General features: G+C 42.9%; 2 protein-coding genes across 2 annotated transcripts in view; both read left to right on the top strand.

The window, feature by feature from the left end:
* Positions 1–11,918, top strand: part of LOC106565491 (uncharacterized) — a 43,499-nt gene extending 31,581 nt beyond the window's left edge. The window contains exons 3-8 of the mRNA XM_045691583.2: positions 6,118–6,233; positions 7,110–7,209; positions 7,311–7,467; positions 7,965–8,098; positions 8,461–8,627; positions 8,878–11,918. Coding sequence (XP_045547539.2) covers positions 6,118–6,233; positions 7,110–7,209; positions 7,311–7,467; positions 7,965–8,098; positions 8,461–8,627; positions 8,878–8,953 — 750 coding nt within the window. The 3' untranslated portion in view covers positions 8,954–11,918. The remainder of the gene's footprint in view (positions 1–6,117; positions 6,234–7,109; positions 7,210–7,310; positions 7,468–7,964; positions 8,099–8,460; positions 8,628–8,877) is intronic.
* A 1,944-nt stretch (positions 11,919–13,862) lies between these two features.
* Positions 13,863–18,811, top strand: LOC106565490 (beta-crystallin B3). Its single transcript, XM_045691585.2, has 6 exons — positions 13,863–14,016; positions 14,545–14,626; positions 15,360–15,478; positions 17,441–17,573; positions 18,082–18,224; positions 18,381–18,811. Exons 1-6 carry the CDS (start codon positions 13,877–13,879, stop codon positions 18,622–18,624), a joined length of 861 nt encoding a protein of 286 aa, XP_045547541.1. The 5' UTR covers positions 13,863–13,876; the 3' UTR covers positions 18,625–18,811.
* Positions 18,812–22,750: the final 3,939 nt, after the last annotated feature.

Raw genomic sequence — 22,750 nt, 5'->3', positions numbered from 1 at the left:
AGTAGAGTAAGCTAGAGTTAGACAAGAGCTAGAGTAGAGTAGAGTAAGCTAGAGTATAGTAGAGTAAGCTAGACATAGACTAGAGCTAGAGCTAAAGTACAGTAGAGTAAGTTCGATCTAGAGCTAGACTAGAGCTAGAGCTAAAGTTGAGTAAGTTAGAGCTAGAGTAATGTAGAGTAAGCTAGAGCTAAAGTAGAGTAGAGTAAGCTAGAGCTAGAGCTAAAGTAGAGTAAGCTAGAGCTAGAGCTACAGAAGAGTAAGCTAGAGCTAGACCAGAGCTAGGGCTAAACTAGAGTAAGCTAGAGTTAGAGATAAACTAGAGCTAAAGTAGAGTAGAGTAAGCTAGAGCTAGAGGAAGTCTGTTACTGGTCTCCCACATGAAAAAAATACTATAGCATGCATACAGTACTATAGTATTAACTGTAGTGTTTTGCGGACTTTACTGTTCTGTTTACAGTTAACTATATTATAAATACTGTAGTAATGGAACTGTAGTATATACACTATAATAATTAACGTAGTGTTTTTGCAGATTGTGGTATACTGTAATATTTACCGTAGTGTTTTTGTGGACTGTACTATACTGTAGTATTTACTGTAGTGTTTTGCAGATATTACTTTCCATGGATACAATATATGGTCTATACTTGGCATGTAGGTTTCTCACTTATGGGTGGGACAAATTGTGATATAGGGGAGGGGAATGAGCAGGGTATATGCAAATTAAATACTGTAGTATTTACTATAGTTAAAAAAGTGTAGTGTTACTGTGGACTGTAGTGTTTTTGTGGAAAATACTGCTTTTTTGCAGATAATACTGTAGTATTACCTATAGTATTCTATGTATACTACAACACAGTATTTTATGTGTACTACACATGATCGAGGGATACTACAGTGTGTAGTATAGTATTCTACAGTATAATACAGTTCACTATAGAATTCTAGAGTAAGTATTGTAGTATTCTATAGTAAACTGTAGTAGTTTTTCATGTGGGCTGAGAGAGCATAGTGTCAAAGGGTCTTGAGTGTTTGCTATCCAAACCCCAGGCTGAGCAGCCAACCATGAGAGGTCCATTCAGACTGACTGATTCACTGATTGATGGATTGACTGTCGGACTGACTGACAGATAGATGGGCAGTATGTAGTAGTGGAAGGCATGCCAGCATAACTTAATAATAGATTATAATCCTCCCCCCGCCCTCCCATCTATCAACACTGTTCAACAACCCCACTTCTCTCAAGACAGCAATTCATAAATACCATACATGGTACTTCAAGCTAGCTCTTGCTCCCTGTCTCTCTCCCTCCGTCCCTTGTCACCCCACCCCTTGCTGAGAGAGTGCCGCCTTCACTCTTGCTCTCTCTATCTCTCCCTCCCTCTCACACACACACACACACACACACACACATATATATACACACACACACACACACACACAGCAAGAGAGGGAGGGCTCATGGACTGACAAAGTTCCCCCTTCTCTCCTTTTCCTCTTCCCCCTTTCTCTTTCTCACACAAACACTGTTTCCCTTTCCTCTCTCTCTCTCCCTCCTTCTACCTCACATACTCTCTCCACATAACTCTCTTTCTCTCTCCCTGTTTCTCTCTCTCTGTTGTCTCTCTCCCTACTTCTACCTCACATACTCTCTCCACATAACTCTCTCTCTCTCTCTCTCTCTCTCGCTCCCTCTCTCTCTCTCTCTCCCTCTCCTAGCCTGAAAAAGGTAGGCTTTTCATTGCGGCACCTGCCCTTACCTACAGCACAGAGAGAGGGCGAGAGGGAGGCGAGAGCAGAGCAGCACCTTGGCCCAGCCTCACCTTCCTGTGGGATTTTCCACCTTACTTCTTAACACAGAGCCCAGCTTTGTTTGTTGTTCTCTGGGAACGTTGGGAACATTCACTCAGCTCTGTGGAGATCAAAGCAGAGAACGAAGCTCATCTCACCTGGCTGTGCATGGATGGATACCCGAAGCGGTCAAGATTCCCATCTGATTTTCCCATTTGATCCCATTTTCCAAAAAGAAGTTTGAGGAAGGGTCAAAGAGAACCTGGGACTTCAGGGGGTTTTAACTGCAGGAGAGATGGACAGGTTTGGTGTGTGTGTGTGTGAACGAGGGAATGTGCCAGAGCAAGAGAGAGAGAAAGAGACTTAATAGACAAAGAACATAAGTGAGAGCTAAAGTAGTTCTACGTAGTCCATTTTTAAGGCTGGCTGGGCATTGAACGAAAACAATACATACAGGAGTCATAGATTTATAACTTAGTACGTTTTCACTTTCAGGCTGTTTCTTAGTGTTTGTCAGTCTAGTTGTCACTGTGTGTGCTCAGATCCATTGTAGTTAGCCCTGTGGTGTCATTGGAGGGTTCTGTTGTATTCTGAGCACACGGTTGGCCAGTTCAAATGATTGACAGGGCTAAAGAAGAAGAGTTGTTTCAGGAAGCGGGAGTGGGGCTTATACAGGAGGACATGGAGAGATAAGATGGATCCTGCCCTAGCAGCACACTTTGGACCTAAGTCAGACTTTGATGAACTCAACCTGTACTGGTTCCTGTGGACTTTCCGTGAGGAGGACAATTTCTACCACCGCCATCTTTGAACTTTGGCACCAGGAAGTAAAACACTGACAGGGGAGAGGGTTATCTCGACATCAACACCTCAAAACTTAATCCACATTTGTTTAAAGTATTGACGCTTGGTTACCACATTTCACTGGTTTCCATGGTGACCCCGTCAGCACGGTGACCTGTCAGCATATTCACGGTGGTAGCCAACAGCCATGCAGTACCTGGGTGGTAAACTGTCCTCCGCCCAGGTCCATGTCTCTGGCTGGGTGGGCAGCGTGCGTCGTTCCCTACAGGGGGCACTGAACTTAGTCTGGGGAGATGAGGAGGAGGTGGTGGTGGTAAAAGAAGAAGAGGAGGAGAAGGAAGAGGAGGATGAGGGAGAAGGTGGGGGAGGGGGCAGGAGGTTCGACAGGGCTGTGTTGCCTCTGCGTAGCTTTGCCTCCCGGAGCCGGCAATCCCTGAGGTTGTTCTCTGTCCGGAGTCGCCAGCGGATGACGCTGCGTAGACGGGCTGCAGACACCAGCGCTGTAAGAGAACCTGTCTGAACAATGTCATTATCTGCACTTTGACCAAAACCTTTTTAGAATGAACATGGACATAAAAGTGATACTTAGCCGAACAGCTTCTTTCCCTCCATAGTCCGTAGGGCCACTAATTACGCTTCTTTCTCCACCTCTATCCCTCCAACACCTTTCTACCTATTGTTGCTTATTCCAATCCTTCTTCTCAACCCCTCAGAGGCTTGTGTAGGCCTATGGCATATGCCAGTGTGTGTGTGTGTGCTGTTTATCAGTATGCACACGGTTAGCATTTCCCTCTGTCAGTGGTGTGAACGTGGGGACACAAGGCCTGAGGGATAGAGATAAGGCCCATGGAAACACTGCCGTGTGTGTTTGTTCCCTGCTATGAATTTACTCATAATGTGTCTGCTCATGCTAACCTCACTTTTAGCCAGTGATAGGGAAGCTTCTCTGAAAATATAGTTTACCAAGCTACTAATTGCTTCACACTGGAAAAAGTTAAGCTACACTAAAGCTACCCTTAAGAAAAATATAGTTTACTTAACTAAAGTTACTTTGAAAAGTAGTTCACTGCATCCAAACTACTTTGTGATTATCACATCTAAATCTGAAATGTCATAGACTACAAATTGCAAGAACAGTTTGCTCTGGACTCAAATGTTAACAGAATGTGTAATTTAGCCTATTAAACACAAGAACTGTTTCAAGTGAGAATAAGGCCGGTCTGATGCCAAAAAAGAAAGTAAATGCTTTCCTACTTCACCCATATTTTATTTTCTTTGTGGAAAAAAGGTAGTGTGTATTTCCAGTAGTTAGCTACACTGCTACATGGCAACAAAGTAATTAACTACTGAAAACACTACCTAGATTTTAATTTAGTTTAACTATCACCAAGCTACAGCAAAATGTAGTGAAATTACTATACTGAACAAAAACATAAACGTAACAATTTCAACGATTTTACTGAGTTAAAGTGGCTGGTCTCAGACGATCTTGGAATAGGAGAAATGCTCACTAACAGGGATATAAACAAATGTAGAGAAATACGCTTTTTGTGCTTCTTGTTTTGGAACATTTCTGAGATCTTTTATTTCAGCTCATGAAACACTTTACACCCTGCATTTATATTTTTGTCCAGTATAGTTGACCTACATATAGTTCTCTATTCCCCAGCACTGCTTTAAGCCACACCCCTTAGCGAGGTGTGTCTGTGCCAGTGGGATTTATTGCTGCATGTTTTAGAGGACATGCTAGCTAACATTATGTTGTATTTCAGTCTGGATGGCTATAAGCCCCCCAATACTATACTGTAAAGGTGTTCAAATGAGGTGTGACTGCAGAGCACTACCAGGAATTCTGCTCTGTCTTGACTTGTAACCCTCGCCCCACCCCCACCTATTATACTCGTGCTGTTTTGATCCCCGCAAAAATAGTTTGGCTGTGTCATAACATCTCTCCCCAAGATGTGAACATTATTCCCAGTGGTGCCACCCATACGATAACATCTGCATATACTACTTTAAGTCGCTTTGAATAGGAGCGTCTGCTAAATGTATTATATTTTTATTATAGAATGACTCCTTGTTTTGAAGGAGAATGACTCCTTATTTTTGAATGACTTACTGCAATCGATATACACTAGTTATGATATTATCGCTGTACACGTGGATGACTTGCCCTTAATGTGGCTTTAAAAAAAAATCAAATTTCATAACACGTTGCTAGGTCTACTCACTATAGCATATTGTACGAAGTTGTCCTATGTTCCTAATTTGGTTACATATTACTGCCCACCTTATACACTGTAAGCTTTCTATGTACACAGGTGGAGATTTGTGAACCTGCTAGGCTAGCTGCCTTCTGGACTGCTATACAGCTGTCGGTGCAACACTGGCAATTTAACTCAGCTACTGTACATACCAGACAGGGTTGTGAAGACAAAGTCAAAAGTAGTGCACTACATAGGGAATAGGGTGTCATTTGAGACAGGGCCGAAGTAGACCCAGTCCTCCTGTCTGTCACTGTGCTTACTCTATGAGGACATAGCCTGCTGTACTGTAGGCAAATCTCCTGATAGAGGTTTATTCATCTCCACAGTGACAAGGCCAGCCAGGCCAGACGCATTGTGCAAATGAAGTCAGACAGAGAAAATAGCTCCCTCTCTCTCTCTCTGTGTGTGTGTGTGTAGCCCGACTCACTCAATCAATCAGCAATTAAGGCAGTAAAGGAGTTATGAAGAAAGATGTTTACCAAATCAAAAGCTGTTCCTCTCCCACTGTATTTACACCGGGTTGGTTTCAGTGGAGGCTGGTGGGAGGAGCTATAGGAGGACAGGAATGGAATAAAATAAATGGAATGGAATTAATGGAACGGTATCAAACAGATCAAACATATGGAAACCCCTGTTGGACTCCGTTCCATTAATTCCATTCCAGCCATTACAATGAGCCTGTCCTCCTATAGCTCCTCCCACCAGTCTCAACTGGTTGGTTTTGTTGCTGGGTAACATAAAAACCACAGTAGATTGGCACGTGCACCTTGACAAACACTAGAGTGAGGTGAGGTCAAAGAATGTGTGTGACTGTCAGTGTGTCTGTTAATGTGTACATGCCTGTGTGTGTGTGTGTGTGTGTGTGTGTGTGTGTGTGTGTGTGTGGTGTGTGTGTGTGTGTGTGTGTGTGTGTGTGTGTGTGTGTGTGTGTGTGTGTGTGTGTGTGTGTGTGTGTGTGTGTGAGGGTGGTGTTTATTGAGGACTGTGTACCCTCTGTGACCAGCTCATTAAAATATGAATGCTTGGCTGGTTGTTTGACCTCTTTCTTTCTGTGTTGTGATGAACGCTCTTGGATTCACGTGCTCTCTTCAACATCATTCTCCTAGTCGCCCCACACGTTTAGGGGAATGCTCCTTACATTAACATTATATAGGCCCTCTAGGCTGAGCTGAGTATCGGTATCTGTTTTGCTCCCTGCATAGTGTCCCTCTTCATGAAACTTACCTAAACTTTTGATAACTCTCTCTTTCATCAGGAGCAGTTAAAGTGCTGTGTGAGGACGGGAGAGGGACATGACACAGAGGCTCTGATTGGTGGAGAGCCAGACAAGCAGTATGGGGGATGTGACACTAGACTGTCTGAGGATGACAGGTGGGTACAATAGAACCACTGTACAATAGCCCTATACTACTGATAACTACACTACGGGTGCATGTCAATATTCTTAAGGATCCCACACACCAGTAAGATTGTCAAATGTTTGCTTGCCGAGAGCACTCAGCACCTCTGAACAGAGTGTCGGCGGTCAATCTCTTTTGTGTTCACACCGCAAAGACTTTGAAGCCATCAGCCTTGTTAAAATACTCCAAACCAGAAGGTGGCAGTAGTGTTGCATTCTTAAGCTTAGTTTGGCAATGCTAGTCCCTGTGTATTTTGCTTTTTAGGTATCCAATGTTAGCTAACTAGCTAGCTGCACTAATGTTGCTATTGTTGTAGAAAGCCCTTGTTGATACTAGCCAGATGGCCACAGCTAGATATCTAGCTAGCAAGAGAGCAAAAAAACTATTTCATTTACTCTCCATAATCCCAAACTGCCAGTGTCAGCCCATAGCAATTTTTTCCCCTAGCTAGCTAATGTTAAATAAACCGTTAGCATGTCATTTGCTAGATAGAGTAACATATTTTTAGCTTTTTGTTGTCACTCCTGTCGAGTCCCCCACATGGAGATTTGTGCACTCTGATCGGCTCAAAGTCAAGCTGTCGGCCACTGAGGAGCATTGCGATTCTATAAGTAGGTAGCCTACCAGGTCGGTATGCAGAAGGTAGTTAATTTGTTCTACCAAGAGAAAGTGAAGGTAGTATACTTCTTCTGACATCTGCTGGTTGATAAAACATATTGCAGGGGGGGACACATGGATTGTGTGAACCCACATTGGAGCAGTACCAGATTAAGTGGACAAAGGTTTTCCGTGTTTATGCCCACATTTTAATTGTTGTGATCTGTTTTTTTATTCCCCACATCCTAAGTCTGCAGATGGCAGTGGAACAGATCTCCCCTGTCACACCAGATGAGCCTAACAGTACATCTCCACTAGAAGAAACAGAGGAGCCATTAGCCTTTCCTGATGTAAGTCTCTTGTCAAGGCCTATCTGTTACTTTCACTATGCATGTAGGCATTTGTAGGCTACAGTATTTTACTTTGCTTGTCCCTGCGTGTGTACACACAGATTTGTCCTCCTCTATTGGACACCAGTGCACAGCGTGCAAGGGCAAAGCTGAGGAAGAGTCGGAGGACCCGCCCCCCTCGAGCTGTCCATCAGAACTCTACCAAAGCAACGCTTGAAGAAAACCACGTTCACGACTGGAGGTTCTGTGACTCCTCAGGTTAGTAGACAATTCCATTTGTCTACTACCTACCCCCATTTTTTTCTATTTTGTATTTAACCTTTATTTAACTAGGCAAGTCAGTTAAGAACAAATTCTTATTTACAATGACGGCCTACACCGGCCAAACCCGGATGACGCTGGGCCAATTGTGCGCCGCCCAATCACGGCCGGTTGTGATACAGCCTGGATTCAAACCAGGGTGTCTGTAGTGACGCCTCTAGCACTGAGATGCAGTGCCTTAGACCGCTGCGCCACTCGGGAGCCCAATGCAGCTAAACCTGTAGAGATCATGTGCATTTGTTCTAGACAAAAGGTTGATAGCTACACCTTGCCCTCTAATAGGCTAGGTGGAATTTGCGGCATATATTTGTTACACCAATCTCATTCTTTCAGATACACAAGTGGCTAGGAGGTAGAGGTTAAGGGTCATTGCAACCATCCCTCATTAAAAGTAATTCACACAAGACCAAACATCTGTTGTACCCCTTTTTCAGATAAGGTGGACTCTCTAACAAGGGGAGATTGTGAGTCTGATGAGGAGCAGCCCAGAGGGAGGGAGGTATGTTCACCACCTTCCCAGCCCCAGAGAATACCCCTCTTTTCTGGAATGGACCCGTCCGCCCTCAAGGTACAGTATGTAGATGCTCTCAATCCACCGATGCTCTATGTTACACCCTGAATGGGGATTGACTGAGGATAAATGTGCGTCCCAAATGGCACCCTATTTCCTATTTAGGGTTCATAGGACCATAGGGTTCCGGTCAAAAGTACTGTACTATATAGGGAATAGGGTGCCCTTTGGGACGTAATCTTAGATGCAATCAAACCTGCACTGCTGGACATACTGCATGACAAAGTTCCTAAACCATAAAAAGTGCATATTGGGTGATAAGTGATTGTTTACTGCAGGATTTTTTCTTAGTAAGGAGTTCCCTGCACTATCAAAAACGTTTAGAACATGACTCGTTCTTACCTTCACTGCCTCTCCAGGCCCAGTTAAAGAAGCGAACAGGGGGAGGAGTTAAAGGAGCAGATACAGACAGTCAGACAGACAGTCTTGCTCTGTCCCCCTCTCAGCTCTCCCGCTCTCCCGGATGCCCCTCCTTCCTCCCCGGGGCGTCACAGATGCTACCCCCTGTAGGGAACAAAGATGGAGGGTAAGTTTAGTCCCAACATGCTGCTCTTATCTTACTAGCTTAAAACCACATTTTCAGCATTGTGAATTATTTTAGTAGTTTTAAAATGTTATTCAACATGAATCAACAAAATGTGATGAATGAGATAACAACTAGCAATGCAGATGACTGAAATAGTTAGCTGGGTAAATTAGTTAGCTGTTAGTACAAAATGTGCAACAATAGCTGGCTACAAGGCAAACCTTTTGATCTATGTTTGTGTGACCCTCAGGGGGGACTCGTCTCCTTCATGGCTGCAAGAACTCAAGTCTAAGAAGCGCTTGAGTCAATACAACAGTGAGGACTAGCTGAGTGGATGGACCTCATTTTTACACCAGCTATTACAATCAAAATACATATCTGATCACATTCCCCTTCCATACACACCTTAAAGTGTTAGTTAACTCCAAAGAAAGCCTATAGCTTGTTAAAAGTTTGCAGTCTGACGACGTCAAACACACTTTGATTTGAGTGAACTATCACTTTAAAATATGCCCTGTATCTGTTTCATGTAAATTAGCTTTTATTCCTGTTTACCTCTAGGAGATACCACCCAGATAGCACATTCGGTTCCTTGGAACTTGTAGGAACGTACGTTTTTGGTTTCCCATTGGTTCTGGGAACGAAGCCATAAGTATCTTGACCGGTAAAACGAAAAGTTCTGAGAAAGGAAGTGAAAACGCGGTCTGTTCTGGAAACTTACATTTTTAGGTTGTAGAGAGATTCTGAGAAGCTTTCCTGGGAGGTTTTATTAACGTTCTGAGAACGTAAATTATAGGTTATTTGAAGGTTGTGTGAAAAGTGTTTCAATATGACTTTTAATAACACTGATAGCTTAGTTTGAACTCCAAGAACATATAGGATACATGGAAATGCATTTTTTTTTAATTGTGCCAGAGTCTAACCTATGATCTTATGTTTTTTATCCATGGAATTAGTCAACCGTGCCACCAGGATGGAGCTAGCATGCCATGTTTGTTTTTTACTCAAACAAAGCTGATCATTTTAATCTATTCAAATAGACCCCATTTCAAAGGAAACAAGCACTAATTAAGATCCGGTATGGCCAATTAGTGGGCGCAGTGAACACATTTAACAAGATAGAGGATAGAGAGAGTTTTGTTAATGCTGAGAACAGAATTTATATGTTTTTTAAATAACATTCTTTAGAATGTTCTCTGAATGTTACTAAAGTTTTTGTATTTTTTATGGAAAATGTTCTTAACGTTCTCTGAACAATTTGAGAACATGAATTTAACTAGAACCTGTAGGAAACGTTTTGCTGAAGTACCAAAATTACCACAGAAAAATGTTGTTTCTTAATGTTCTCTGAACTATTGGAGAACATTCTCAATGTCAAACCAGTTGGTGAACGTTCTTAGAATGTTACCAAATTTGTAATGAAATATAACCATGTTTGAACTTTTAGGAAACGTTCTGTTAAAGTAATGAAATTCCAAGAAAACAATGTTTTCTTGTGAAGTTTCTTAAATGTGCTGAGAATGTTCCAAAGTCAAGCAACTATCCTGTACCATTCCCAAAAAGTTGTGGGAAGGATGCATGCAAAATAACCATAGGACAAACACGCTTTCACCAAGCTCTAAGAAACATATGGTTCTCAGAACATTATGTGCTAGCTGGGCATTGATTTGGAGATCATCCAACTGATGCTGCTGTTGTTGCTGACAAACACCCCTGTGACAAACACAGCTGTGAGCTGGACTCCCTCCAATCATGTGCCTTTCCAGAAACTTTTTATTGACAAACTATGCAAGACAATGGAGAAGCATTGGATACTTTCCTGCCCTGCGTTGTGACCATCTCTTTGACTTTTCTATTTTCTACACACACACACACACACACACACACACACACACACACACACACACACACACACACACACACACACACAGAGAGAGAGAATATTTGCAATATTTGGACAAGATCCGCTCATCCCAGGCCACTATATGTTCTAGAATGTATCTTTCCATCCATCCAAACTTGCATGTCAGATTCTGTGGGGGAGCTTGACGTAATTACCATACGTGTTAAGGTCATGCACACAAATATCCACAATGCCACAATGTTCACATACATACTTGAATTGTACATCTTTTGGCACCTAGCCAATGGAGCTTTCCTTCTTTCTCAATTGATCTCTTGTTTTGAACTAACCTGTCGGTTTCTTTTCTCTGTTATGTTATGCACTCACTCGCTGCTCTGATGAGCTGCTCTCGATAAAAGTATCTGGTAGATACATCGATATTATCTCTACTCTGTCCAAACAAGAAAATGAGAGGTATAGCTCTGTCTGCACACTTGTTGTGGTTTGATTAGAGACAATGTTTCAACCCCTGTGTACAATAGGTCTTTCATCTGATCTCAGCCAATAACAAACCAATACATATGTGCATACTCTGCCTGCCATGATACCCAAATCCTGCAAAAGTGCCATAAAGCACTTTAAGAGTGATCCGTTTACAGTAACAATGACAGGTGCACTAGAAAATCATTGTATACAATGCCATTCCCCGTCCATAGGTGCAGACTCACATTGACAAAATGATGTCTATCAAGTAATAAGTACTAATTTTACACATTCAGATTCAAGTATATTTGGGCAAGGTCCTATTGTAATTGCATTAGTAATAAACATGCTGATCTGATTTGTCTGTATGTATTGCTGTCAGCCACAGATAAGATCTTGTTTCTTCTGAGTGTTGATCAGCTGATATTGTTCATTGCTGCCAGATCAATTAAGGAGTGTTTTCTATCAGTATTTTTTGAAAGGGTGCAAATCTCTAACATTTTCACTTTCATATTATCTTCATAACGTTCACTGGATTAATAGAAAACACAAACAATGCACACACTCAGAAATGCAAATACTGTAGGCCTATATACAGTAAGAAACGTATTTTGAATGGCACCATAGAATGTTTTTGACACCTATACCTACTTGTCTACATTGACTGTGTGAAAAGTGGGTAACACCCCTTGACACCCAATTTCATAACACGTTATATGGCCATAACCATGTCATAACAGCTGACATAACTTGTCATAACTTGTCACTATATATATATATATCGCAACAGGTGTAAATATATATTTACACATTTATTCAAACAACGTTTTTGCATGCCAAGAGGTTTCCTTTCGTTTGAAAGTTTGTTTCTTAAATCCTTTGTTGTTGTTCTAATGAATTCTTTACATTCATGTTTTTTTCATCATATTTTAAATAACTTGTAGAAAATAAACTTTATGACACTGTCTTGAAGAACTGTGACCATCTTGTGTCACTTTACATGGACTAAGAAAATACACTTTATGACACTGTGAAGAAGCATTATGACCATCATAATCATATAAGCCAGATAGGCCTATCACGTACATGCCCTTATATCAGTCATTAGTCAAAAAGAGGGTGTCTTGTCCTGCTCCTGAAATCTGCTCCTGCATTCATCTCAGTCATCAGCAACAGAGCATTGGGGTAGGTGCATGTCTGACATCAATGTGTGCACAATTATAATGATAATTTAATATGGCCAATACATTTTTTATATATATACAGTACCAGTCAAAGGTTTGAACTCTGTGAAGCATTTATTTTGCCTGAAATTTCTGAGGCTGATAACTCATAGCGCTTAATGGTCTTTGCGACAGAAGTTGAAGAAACGTTAAAAGTTCTTGAAATTTTCCGTACTGACTGACCATCATGTTTTAAAGTAATGATGGACTGTCATTTCTCTTTTCTTTTTTGAGCTGTTCTTGCCATAATATGGACTAGGTCTTTTACCAAATAGGGCAATCTTCTGTATTCCAACCCTACCTTGTCACAACACAACTGATTTGCTCAAACGCATTAAGAAGGAAAGAAATTCCACAAATTAACTTTTAACAAGGCACACTTGTTAATTGAAATGCATTCCAGGTGACTAACTCATGAAGCTGGTTGAGAGAATGCCAAGAGTTTGCAATGCTACATGATTCCGTATATGTTATTTCATAGTTTTGATGTCTTCACTATTATTCTACAATGTAGAAAATAGTAAAAAAAATTAAGAAAAACCCTTGCATGAGTAGGTGTGTCCAAACATTTGACTGGTACTGTATAACATAAACAGACTGTTGGCACGCAGACTAATGAAATGTTTTGCCTTGTGTGGTAGGTTTTGTGGGTTTTGACACCCTTATAAAATAACTACCGAGGTAGGTTTTGTGGGTTTTTACACTCTTATGTAGGTGTCATAACCAGCCATAAAATAATGCAATATATGTCACAACTATGTGTCATGACAGTGTTATGGCCCTATTATAACAGGTTATGACAAGTTATGTCAGCTGTTATGCCATATTATGACATGGTTATGATCGTGTCATAACGTGTCATGACGCTGGGTGTCAAGCGAAGTGCTACCAGAAAGTGTGTGATAGGAGCATGTTGGTTCCATGCACCAGGTGTCAATAGACAGTATGACTACTGTATAGTAGGGAAGGCCTTCTCCAGATTCCCCCTGGAAAGTGCGCTTGCGAAAATGTCCAGTGCGTCAAGGGAGGCTTGTAAGAAGATTTTCAGGTTGTTTGCATGGCAAAGACAGATGTTTGACTGGGATCCTACTGATATAGTACTGACACCTGGTGCTTAGGACAGTGTCACACATATTAGGTCAACTGTGTCACACTTAGATTAGAGAAAGAGGTGAATAGTGGGATGCAAGGAGAGAAAAAGGGTAAGAGGAAAGAAACTTAAAGGATGAAGAAAGGACTGAAAGTAAAAGAGGACTGATGAAAATGAAGTAATAAAATGCATGAGGGAAGAGTGAAGGTAGGAGAAGGTGAAGGAGAGTAAATAGAAAGCAACAACAGAAAGCAGAAAATGTGGGTGAGATGGCAGGGCAGTGGACAGGCGGACGGATGGAAAGCTGAACAGACAGATGGGCAGTTGGGTGTGGCCAGTAGTGCTGAGTGGAGTTGATCTCGCTCAATCCTCTTGGCTCGCTGTCTGTGTCTGCCCACCATCGGGCCACTGGCAGGCTGGCAGCGTGAGCGTGGTCGGCCCGGGTGGCAGAGGGTGCCAATATGCCCCAACCGAGGGCACGCAGCCCTATTGAGAGGCAATGTGATGGACACAATGCGAGCGACAGACTTGCTGCATCAACAGCATCACCCGCCCCTGTTTTTTTGCTGCTGTGTGCCATTTATAAACCATAAATACCCCCCGGCTCCTAATGCCTGCTCGCCAGGCCTTCACACTCACACACCCCCATACAGAGACAGAAAGAGGAAGAGAAAAAGAAAAATTGAAAGAACAAGGAAAAACGGAGAGAGTGTGGCTCGTACGTGGTGCAGCGAAGCACAAGACATCCAGGTAAAAGACAGACAGATCCCTCTCTTTCCTTGGTGCTCTGACTGTCTGTCTTGTGCTGCAACGCTTGCTGTTTTCAATTATCCCCATTTATCGCTCTCCGTAACCATGTATGCACTGTTATTTTACCTGGAACTGAATATGCATCAATGTGTCAAATGCAAAAGTCCATTTGTGGAATCAGAATATGTAAGATTTTTTTTTAGGGGGGGGGGCCTTGCTCACTACTGAGATTACATTTTGGCCCACTGAGATTAAGGTTTGGGCACCCCTGCTCTCAAGGGTGTAGCTCAAGTCTGGATCGTCATTGGCCAGACCTGAAAGGAGGGAGGGTGCTACACTGCCATTGTGCTGATTGACTGTGTTTTGAGAATGTTTTGGAATGTAGAGGGTCAAACAATAATGTAATGGGTAAAAAACAACATTTCGGGCAAACAATGCCTTCTTCTTCTCCACCATGAAGTTACTATTCCGTTAGTCAGCACCTCTGAAACATTTTTGGGGGTTTGTCAACTTTTCTCTGGAATGCAGAGGGAAAATGTCGGAGCAGCAGGGTGCACCGGAGCAGCTAGCAGCTGGAAAGAGCCAAGGAGGAGCAGGAGCCACCTACAAGGTGGGTGTAGGGTGAAGTTGCTTCTAGACGCTGATCTTGGGTCAATTTTGCATTTTCCCCACTAGGACTGGGGAGGGAAAGCTGATCTTAGTTCTGTACCTACAATCCTTTGGTGGTGAAAAAGCGTATTCTTAGAATCTTTTAGTGATACAAGGGTTCCACGTAGAACCTTGTATTAGTAAAAGGGCATCCTCATGGAACCAAAAATAGTTACATTCAGAGGGTTCTTCTATGGGGACAATTGAAGAGCCCTTTAGGGTTCTAGGAGCACCTTCTTTTTAGTGATGAAAGGGTTCCACGTAGAACATTGTATTAGTAAAAGGTTCCACAGGGAGGCAAAAATAGTTATATTCAGAGGGTTCTCCTATGGGGACAATTGAACAATTCTTTATGGTTCCAGGAAGCACCTTCTTTCTTTTGTAGGGAAAAATTAACCCTAGAGCTACAAGGTGCCCGACATCCGTTGGACCTTATTTTAATCTTATTATATCTTAGCCTAAGATTCACTTGGTCTGACTTTTTATGAAATGTCACTGATACTACCAGTATGTATTTACAATGACATAAGCAAAATAACGCACAATAACACGGCAGTATAGTACAACACATTGTTATATTACAACTGTGCAATCTTCATGCAGTTTCTGCTAATGTTAATGTTGTTGTTAAGCCTATTTTATACTAATGTACTTACTTACCACTGACCCATGCCTCTTTCTGGCTTATCTTGTAGGTGGTGGTGTTTGAGTTTGAGAACTTCTGTGGGAAGAAAGTGGAGCTGTCTGCAGAGTGTAAGAATGTGATCGAAAAGGGATGTGAGAAGGTGGGATCTATCATCGTGGAATCAGGACCGTAAGTGTCACCAATATTGATTTTCTACATTTTCAATCATGCCTCATTTTTTTATTTTTTTTTTGTAATTTAGCAGATGCTCTTATCCAGAGCGACTTACAGTAGTGAATGCATACATTTCATGAATTTTTTTGTACTGGCCCCCCGTGGGAATCAAACCCACAACCCTGGCGTTGCACACACCATGCTGGCGCTGCAAACACCATGCTCTACCAACTGAGCCACAGGAAACCTCATTCTTGCCCACTTCCTGTTTACCTGTCTCTCCAATACTCTCCAACACTGCCGTTATTAAAACGTTACAACATTTATGAATCCAACTTCAGTCTCTAGACAATGAAATTCCATTCTTATTCAACTGTGTATACATTTTGATCACAGTTCTTATCAATTACCTTTCATGCAGTGGAGACCAAGGTTGGTTGTCTCATGGGTTGGTTTTCACAGTGCTAGTTACTCACAACCTAAATGGTGCTGTGTAATCATTTTAAAGTTAAAATCTGTGAACTATTTGAAAGAACTCATCCACCTGGTCAATTCATGTCAGCATGATAAAACATTGAGGATAGAAGAATTTGTGTTTTTCATAGGTGAAAGTACAAATATATATTAGTATGTTCTTTGTAAGTGTTTATTATGGAAGTATCCATGAACAATTATGTTTGTTGAAAAGAGGAAAGGGAACGCTATATTTCAAACCAATTTCTGAGTTCCTAGGCCAAGCCATGTGGTAACTAACATATTCATTAGCATTGGGGGGTGGTTGGGGTTGGTTGTCACATGGAACTTGGGGTTGGTTGTCACTATCAACGTTGCCACTGCCGGTATACAATACATCCCAAGCTCTTTTGTGCTATAAAGAGTTCTCTTTGTTGCCTCTCTCTCACACACACATGTTTTCTGTCACACACCTACACAGACACACATGCGTGTGCAAACACGCATACACATACAAATGTACTCAAAATGTCATATCCCACTGGACACAAACTGGTTAAATCAACATTGTTTCAGTGTAATTTGTCAAGGTATTGTGACGTGGAATCTGCGTGGAAAATATATTGGATTTGAAAAAAGTAATGTTTTGAGGTTAAAATTTTAACCACAGGATTATGTCATCATGGTAACCAATTTCAACATCGACAAACCTTGCATAAAATATGTTGAATTTGTACCTTTGGAACAACGTCAGATCTTCAATGTAATATCCACTAAAATCAAAAAGCAATAGGCTGGGCAGCACCTCCTACTGGAGAGTGTATCTATCTACAACTACCCTGTGGTTTTCCATCCAGGCCCTGCTTATCTTTGAGATTTGTCACTGTCTGTTACCAATGTGCTATTGTGAGAATTTGGATGTGCTTTTAGATGGTTAAAAGCATAGTGGTAACACATTGGGAATTCAACAAACTTTCAACTGTCTTTTTGAGTGGGTGAAAAAAAGTTGTAGTCACATTGATCAACGTATCAACCAAATATCAATTCTCCAAGTTGAAATGACGTGGTCTGCCCAGTGGGATATCATTCTCAAGGCATAAAATGCTGAATTTTGTTAGGAATATCATTCTATCAAAGAAAGGCTTCGCTACTTCTAAGACTTTTGGCTATATTGCTTCATTCCCTGTTACAAAAGGAATAAGTTACTAGCGAACATTGTGACAACCAACCCCATACTGTGACAACCAACCCCGTGATGGGGCTGGTTGTCACAAGTGGACAGAGTGTGTTTGAAGCCTTATAACTCCATGTTGAAATAAGATAATGATTAAAAAAGGTCCCAGTTTCAACCCAAGACCTTGGTCTTTCTCCTAATATTGAAAAGAGTCTTGTAAGACATACTGCTGCTGAGAAAAACACAAAAGAGTAAACAGTGTGACAACCAACCCTGGTCTCTCCTACTATCTCACAACTACTGTTTATGTACAAGAAATTGATCAATCGTAATTACCTTTGTGTTCTCAGCTGGGTGGCATTTGAGCGCCAGGCATTCGGCGGGGAGCAGTTTGTGCTGGAGAAGGGCGAGTATCCTCGTTGGAGCACCTGGACCAACAGCCAGACTAATAACTACCTGCTGTCCCTCAGGCCACTCAAAGTGGTCAGTATATCCCTGTAACTATAATTAGAATCAACATCACCTTGAACTGGGTATATTTACACGTTCCAGGAATCTGACATGGTGCAATGGTGCTGACAACCCCTTACAATAAACAGAATACACAGACGGAATGTAGCCAAAATTATTTACACATAATCTATGTACAGTATATAAGGATGTAGCCTACTGACCATAGCAACCCACAGTGGACAGGCATCCAACAGTCATGTCAATGAGATAAGACTAACCTGTCAAGCTAAAGGGCAAATCCCTTTTGTTTCCTAAGTTAACAGAATTCCACATAAGAAACCTATTTGTACCAAATGATTTGTGCTCCCAAGCCACCAAAAGTATTTATTTGATCATTATTTAGTTATTTTAAACTGCACTTTTTCTAAGTAGGGTTACCAGCCCTGGAGTAGTAGCTACCTTCCTTAAAAGTAAACACCAAGTAAACAGCAGACATGAAAACATAGTGTAACCACCACCCATTCCTGTTCCTGCCCAGGACAGTGCGGATCACAAACTCCACCTGTTCGAGAACCCAGGCTTCGCCGGGAGGAAGATGGAGATTATGGACGACGACGTCCCCAGCCTGTGGGTCCATGGCTTTCAGGACCGCGTGGCCAGCATCAAGGCTACGAATGGAGCGTAAGACACCTTTACACATCATTGAGATCAGGCATACAGTATCTGTCTACAGCTAGGTTACTGCAAGGTTATCTTTCATGCAAGTATGGCTCTGAAGTTCAACCGATTCTGTTCCATAAATGTCATTATAGCTGCATGTCCCCTTGTCCTCCCTAGGTGGGTGGGCTACATGTTCCCAGGCTACAGGGGCCGCCAGTACATCTTTGAGCATGGAGACTACAAGCACTGGAATGACTGGGGAGCATCGACACCTCAGATCCAGTCCGTCCGACGCGTGCGTGACATGCAGTGGCACAAGAGAGGCTGCTTCATTGCCCCCACCCCCACTCCTGCCCCCGCCCCTGCCCCCGCCCCCACACCCCCACCACCTGCCCCCCCTACCGCCGCTGGCACCAGCTGAAAGAGAGTGGCTGTGGCCCCAGGCCCCCTAAGAAGCCAAATCCGGGCCTCCCATCCATCCAGGGCTCCACCGAGCATCACCTCCTTGTCACAGAGGGCCAGCAAGAAACGACGAACTCGGAAATGAAGTGACCATCACTGACTTACCTATGTGTCTGGGGTGGAAATAATAAAGGCTTTGAACCCGATTTGGTTTGACCCAACTGGATGTTTTTGTCAGGCCCTCTTACGGAGTTGCTATGAAAACTTCTCTGAGGTTGTTAGAATAATATTATTTAGTGTGCCAACATCATACAATAGCAGAAATAATATTTGGTTAATGGTGCTGGTTTACATCTCCTTCTTTAGAATGGTTGTAGGGTAAAACACTGACCAGTAGATGGCGACATGAAACCAGAAGACATCAACTTGCATGGGAAGTTGAGTTGAGTGTCTAGGAGACGTCCAAGACTAAGTAAAACATTCAAATTTATTATCACCATAAAAATTATGCACTTTCACCCAACAAAGTTAATGTAGACTACGGGACATTCCATTGAAATGTTGCATGCACTCACACAGAAATACACACACACACACAGATCCGGTCAACAGGTACAGTACACCTTGTAGTTTTCTGTCAATTGAGATTTGAGTAAGCACTAATGTCTTCAGAGTGTATTGGAACAGGAGTCATGACATAGTGCACAAATTTGTTTTATTAGAATCATCAACACTTAAAAAAAAAAATGGTATTAATTTGTCATGAGGCTGGTGGTGATTGACCCAGATAATTTACAAAACCCAAAATATGAAATCAGTAACCAACAAGGCAACAGTAAACATGTTGGCCCCCACGAATGATGCAGCGCCCCCCTAATCAGTGTAATTTTGTAAATGAAGGATCTCTATGCCAACAAGCATCATTCACTCAAGTTTTGTCAAAATCGGGCCAGTGCTGTCTGAGATATCGCGTGGGTTAGCTAGACTCACATCCCTGAGCAAGTGTGCCATATTTCCTCACTGAGTCAAACAGATCAAGAGCTGTAAACATGTGCCCGTATTATAGAGCCACCTTGTGGTCGATATGAATGTTCTTGCATATGTTGAGTCTTTACAGTGTTTGCAACTTATGTACCGAATGTTGTTACAATATGAATATCCTGACTGATTTATATCGATTTGTGCCAGACCACGCCCACATGAATGTTTACTGGTCAATAGCAGCCATGTTGTTTTAGCTACTAGTCTGAAAAATGGTGTGTTTGGAGACCTTTCTCCATAGATGCCACACATCAAGTTTAATGCAGATCGGTCATTTGATGCCAGAAAAGTAGAGTTGTTTTTCACAAAATTCTAAATGGCGAAAAATCCATCTTGGCAGAACTTATGAGTCCCTGAGGCAAATTTGTTCCTTGTGAGTAGAGGGACGTATGTACCAAATTTCATGACTTTAAGGTCAAACGTGGTGAGGGGCGTGACCTTCCAAAGTTTGCATTTTTAATATTGTGTTATAGCGCCACCATCTGGACAGTCAGTGTAATTTTGTAAATGACAGATCTCTATGGCAAGATGCATCATTCACCAAAGTTTTGTCAAAATCAGGCCAGTGCTTACAGATATTGTATGTGACTAACGTTTGTTCGTACAAATGTACAAAGACAGATCCATAGTCCTCTCCCCGATTTCATCGTGGGGGACAATTCACTTTTCAACGTACATGTATTCTAATGACTTTCCGACACTGTGCAGAATAAGCTGCAAAGGTCTATTGCTGCGTTCATAACCAACTTGAACACCCCTCCAACTGGTAATTACAAGTGGGAAACTCATCTATCATCCCTGAGCTCCTATTTCTCCCACATGCTGACCTCTGACATCACCTACTAAGGAAATGACTTCAATAACAGCATTTTCAGCAGTTAAATGTAGCAACAAAATATTATTTATAAAATGAAAACTATTAATATGGTTTTTGAATACTGTAATTTGTTAAAAAGAATGATATCTGTACTTTTAGTTATGGATGACGCCAGCCAATAGCCAAGCGGTGTTTCTCAACAAGTCCAAGCACGTGAATGCATCCAACTGGTATTTATGAGTTCACAAAGAGTAATTACCACCTTCCCACTTCGTTATGAAAGCAGCATATGCCCCAGAAGCTGGGAAGGCTTTTTCAATTAGGGAGTTATTTTATGCTGACCCGGGTTGATCCAAGCAATGGCAGGGGCTTTTGTAGGATTTGAAGACATTTGGGGCTTAGCCCAAAGCCACTAGGGGGGTCCGGGGACATTCTCCCCCAGCAAAAAAAAGAGAGAAAGAATTTCAACAGCTAAATAAATGAATTTGGTGCACTTTGAGATGAACATTGAAAGATTAGAACATTGAGATTTTAGATATTTTTCAGGTAACTTGCACCTTCCCACCTGCCACAGCAGACACTGCCCGTACTCAATTATAGTTGCTACTGTGGGTCTCCTCTACTCTGGAGCACTCTCTACTCTCGAACAGATACATTTACAGTGTATTGTCAAAAACCACTAAACAACTTCAAACATAGACTATGACCTGTCCAATGAGCCAAACTGATTAAAGCATCCCACAGTACCCAAACACACTCTCGCACACACACAGACACGCACACACACACACACACTGCAGTAATTAGAATACATAGAGCAGTGTGCCCACCCCTTCTCTGCCTCTCTCCTGTCAAGGCTCAGGAGAAGACCCAGATGCAGACAGTTTCAAAGTAACAAAAGTTTATTACAAAAACAGGGGGGCAGGCAAACAACAGGTCAAAGGCAGGCAGAGGTCAGTAGTCCAGAGCAGAGTCCTAAAGGTACAGAATGGCAGGCAGGCTCAGGGTCAGGGCAGGCAGAGGTCAGTAATCCAGCGTGGTATAACAAAGGACAGAACGACAGGCAGGCTCAGGGTCAAGGCAGGCAGAATGGTCAAAAACCAGGAAAGATAGAAAACAGGAACTAGAGACAGACAGGAGCATGGGAAAAACCGCTGGTGGGCTTGACGAAACAAAACGAACTGGCAACAGACAAACAGACAACACAGGTATAAGTACACTGGGGATAACGGGGAAGATGGGCGACACTTGGAGGGGGGTAGAGACAAGCCCAAAGACAGGTGAAACAGATCAGGGTGTGACAGTACCCCCCCCCCCCAGAGGCGTCACTTGGCATCCTACTAGGCGCATACCTGGTTGACCGGGGTGCCAGCGTTGGAATTCAGCGATGAGGCCTGGGTCTAGGATGTCCCTGGCGGGAACCCAGCACCTCTCCTCCGGGCCATAACCCTCCCAGTCAACCAGGTACTGGAATCCCCTGCCCTGAAGTTGAACCTTCAGGAGGCACCTCACTGTGTATGTCGGTTGGCCGTCGATGAGATGGGGAAGAGGGGTGGGCCTAGAAACAGGAGACAATGGGCTGTGAGACATAGGTTTAATCCTAGACACATGAAAAGTGGGATGTATACGGAGGGTACAGGGCAACAGAAGACGAACAGCAGAGGGGCTAATAATATTGGAGATAGCGAAAGGGCCAATATAGCGGGGGGAAAGTTTGCAGGATTCCAACCGGAGGGGCAGGTCTCGAGTGGACAGCCATACTCTCTGCCCGAGATGATGTCAGGGACGATGCCAGTCCGGTGGCGGTCCGCTTGTTCTCGATACCTGGAGGTGGTCTTGAGAAGAGCCGACCGGGCTCTCTTCCAGGTACGACGACAGCGGCAGACAAACATCTGGGCTGAGGGTATGTCGACCTCTTTCTCTTGTTCCGGGAAGATCTGGGCTGATAACCCAGGGAACACTCAAAAGGTGGCAGAGCAGGGGAGGGTATTGCGGGTGTATTCAACCCACACGAGTTGCTGGCTCCAGGAGGTGAGGTTGGCAGAGACAAGGCAGCGAAGAGTCGCCTCCAGGCCTTGATTGGCTCACTCCGACTGGCCGTTGGACTGATGGTGGAACCCGGATGACAGGCTGGCCAACGACCCAATGAGTGTGCAGAACGCCTTCCAGAACCGGGAAGAGAACTGAGGTCCCCGGTCGGAGACCATGTCCACTAGGAGTCCATGGATCTGGAACACATGCTGGGCCGTCTCTTTGCCAGAGGGCAGCTTGGGGAGAGGAAGGAAGT

The sequence above is a fragment of the Salmo salar genome, chromosome 12 (assembly GCF_965601325.2).
Source record: "Salmo salar chromosome 12, fSalSal1, whole genome shotgun sequence".
NCBI classification, from domain to species: Eukaryota; Metazoa; Chordata; class Actinopteri; order Salmoniformes; family Salmonidae; genus Salmo; species Salmo salar.
This window is presented reverse-complemented; position numbering and strand designations above follow the sequence as displayed.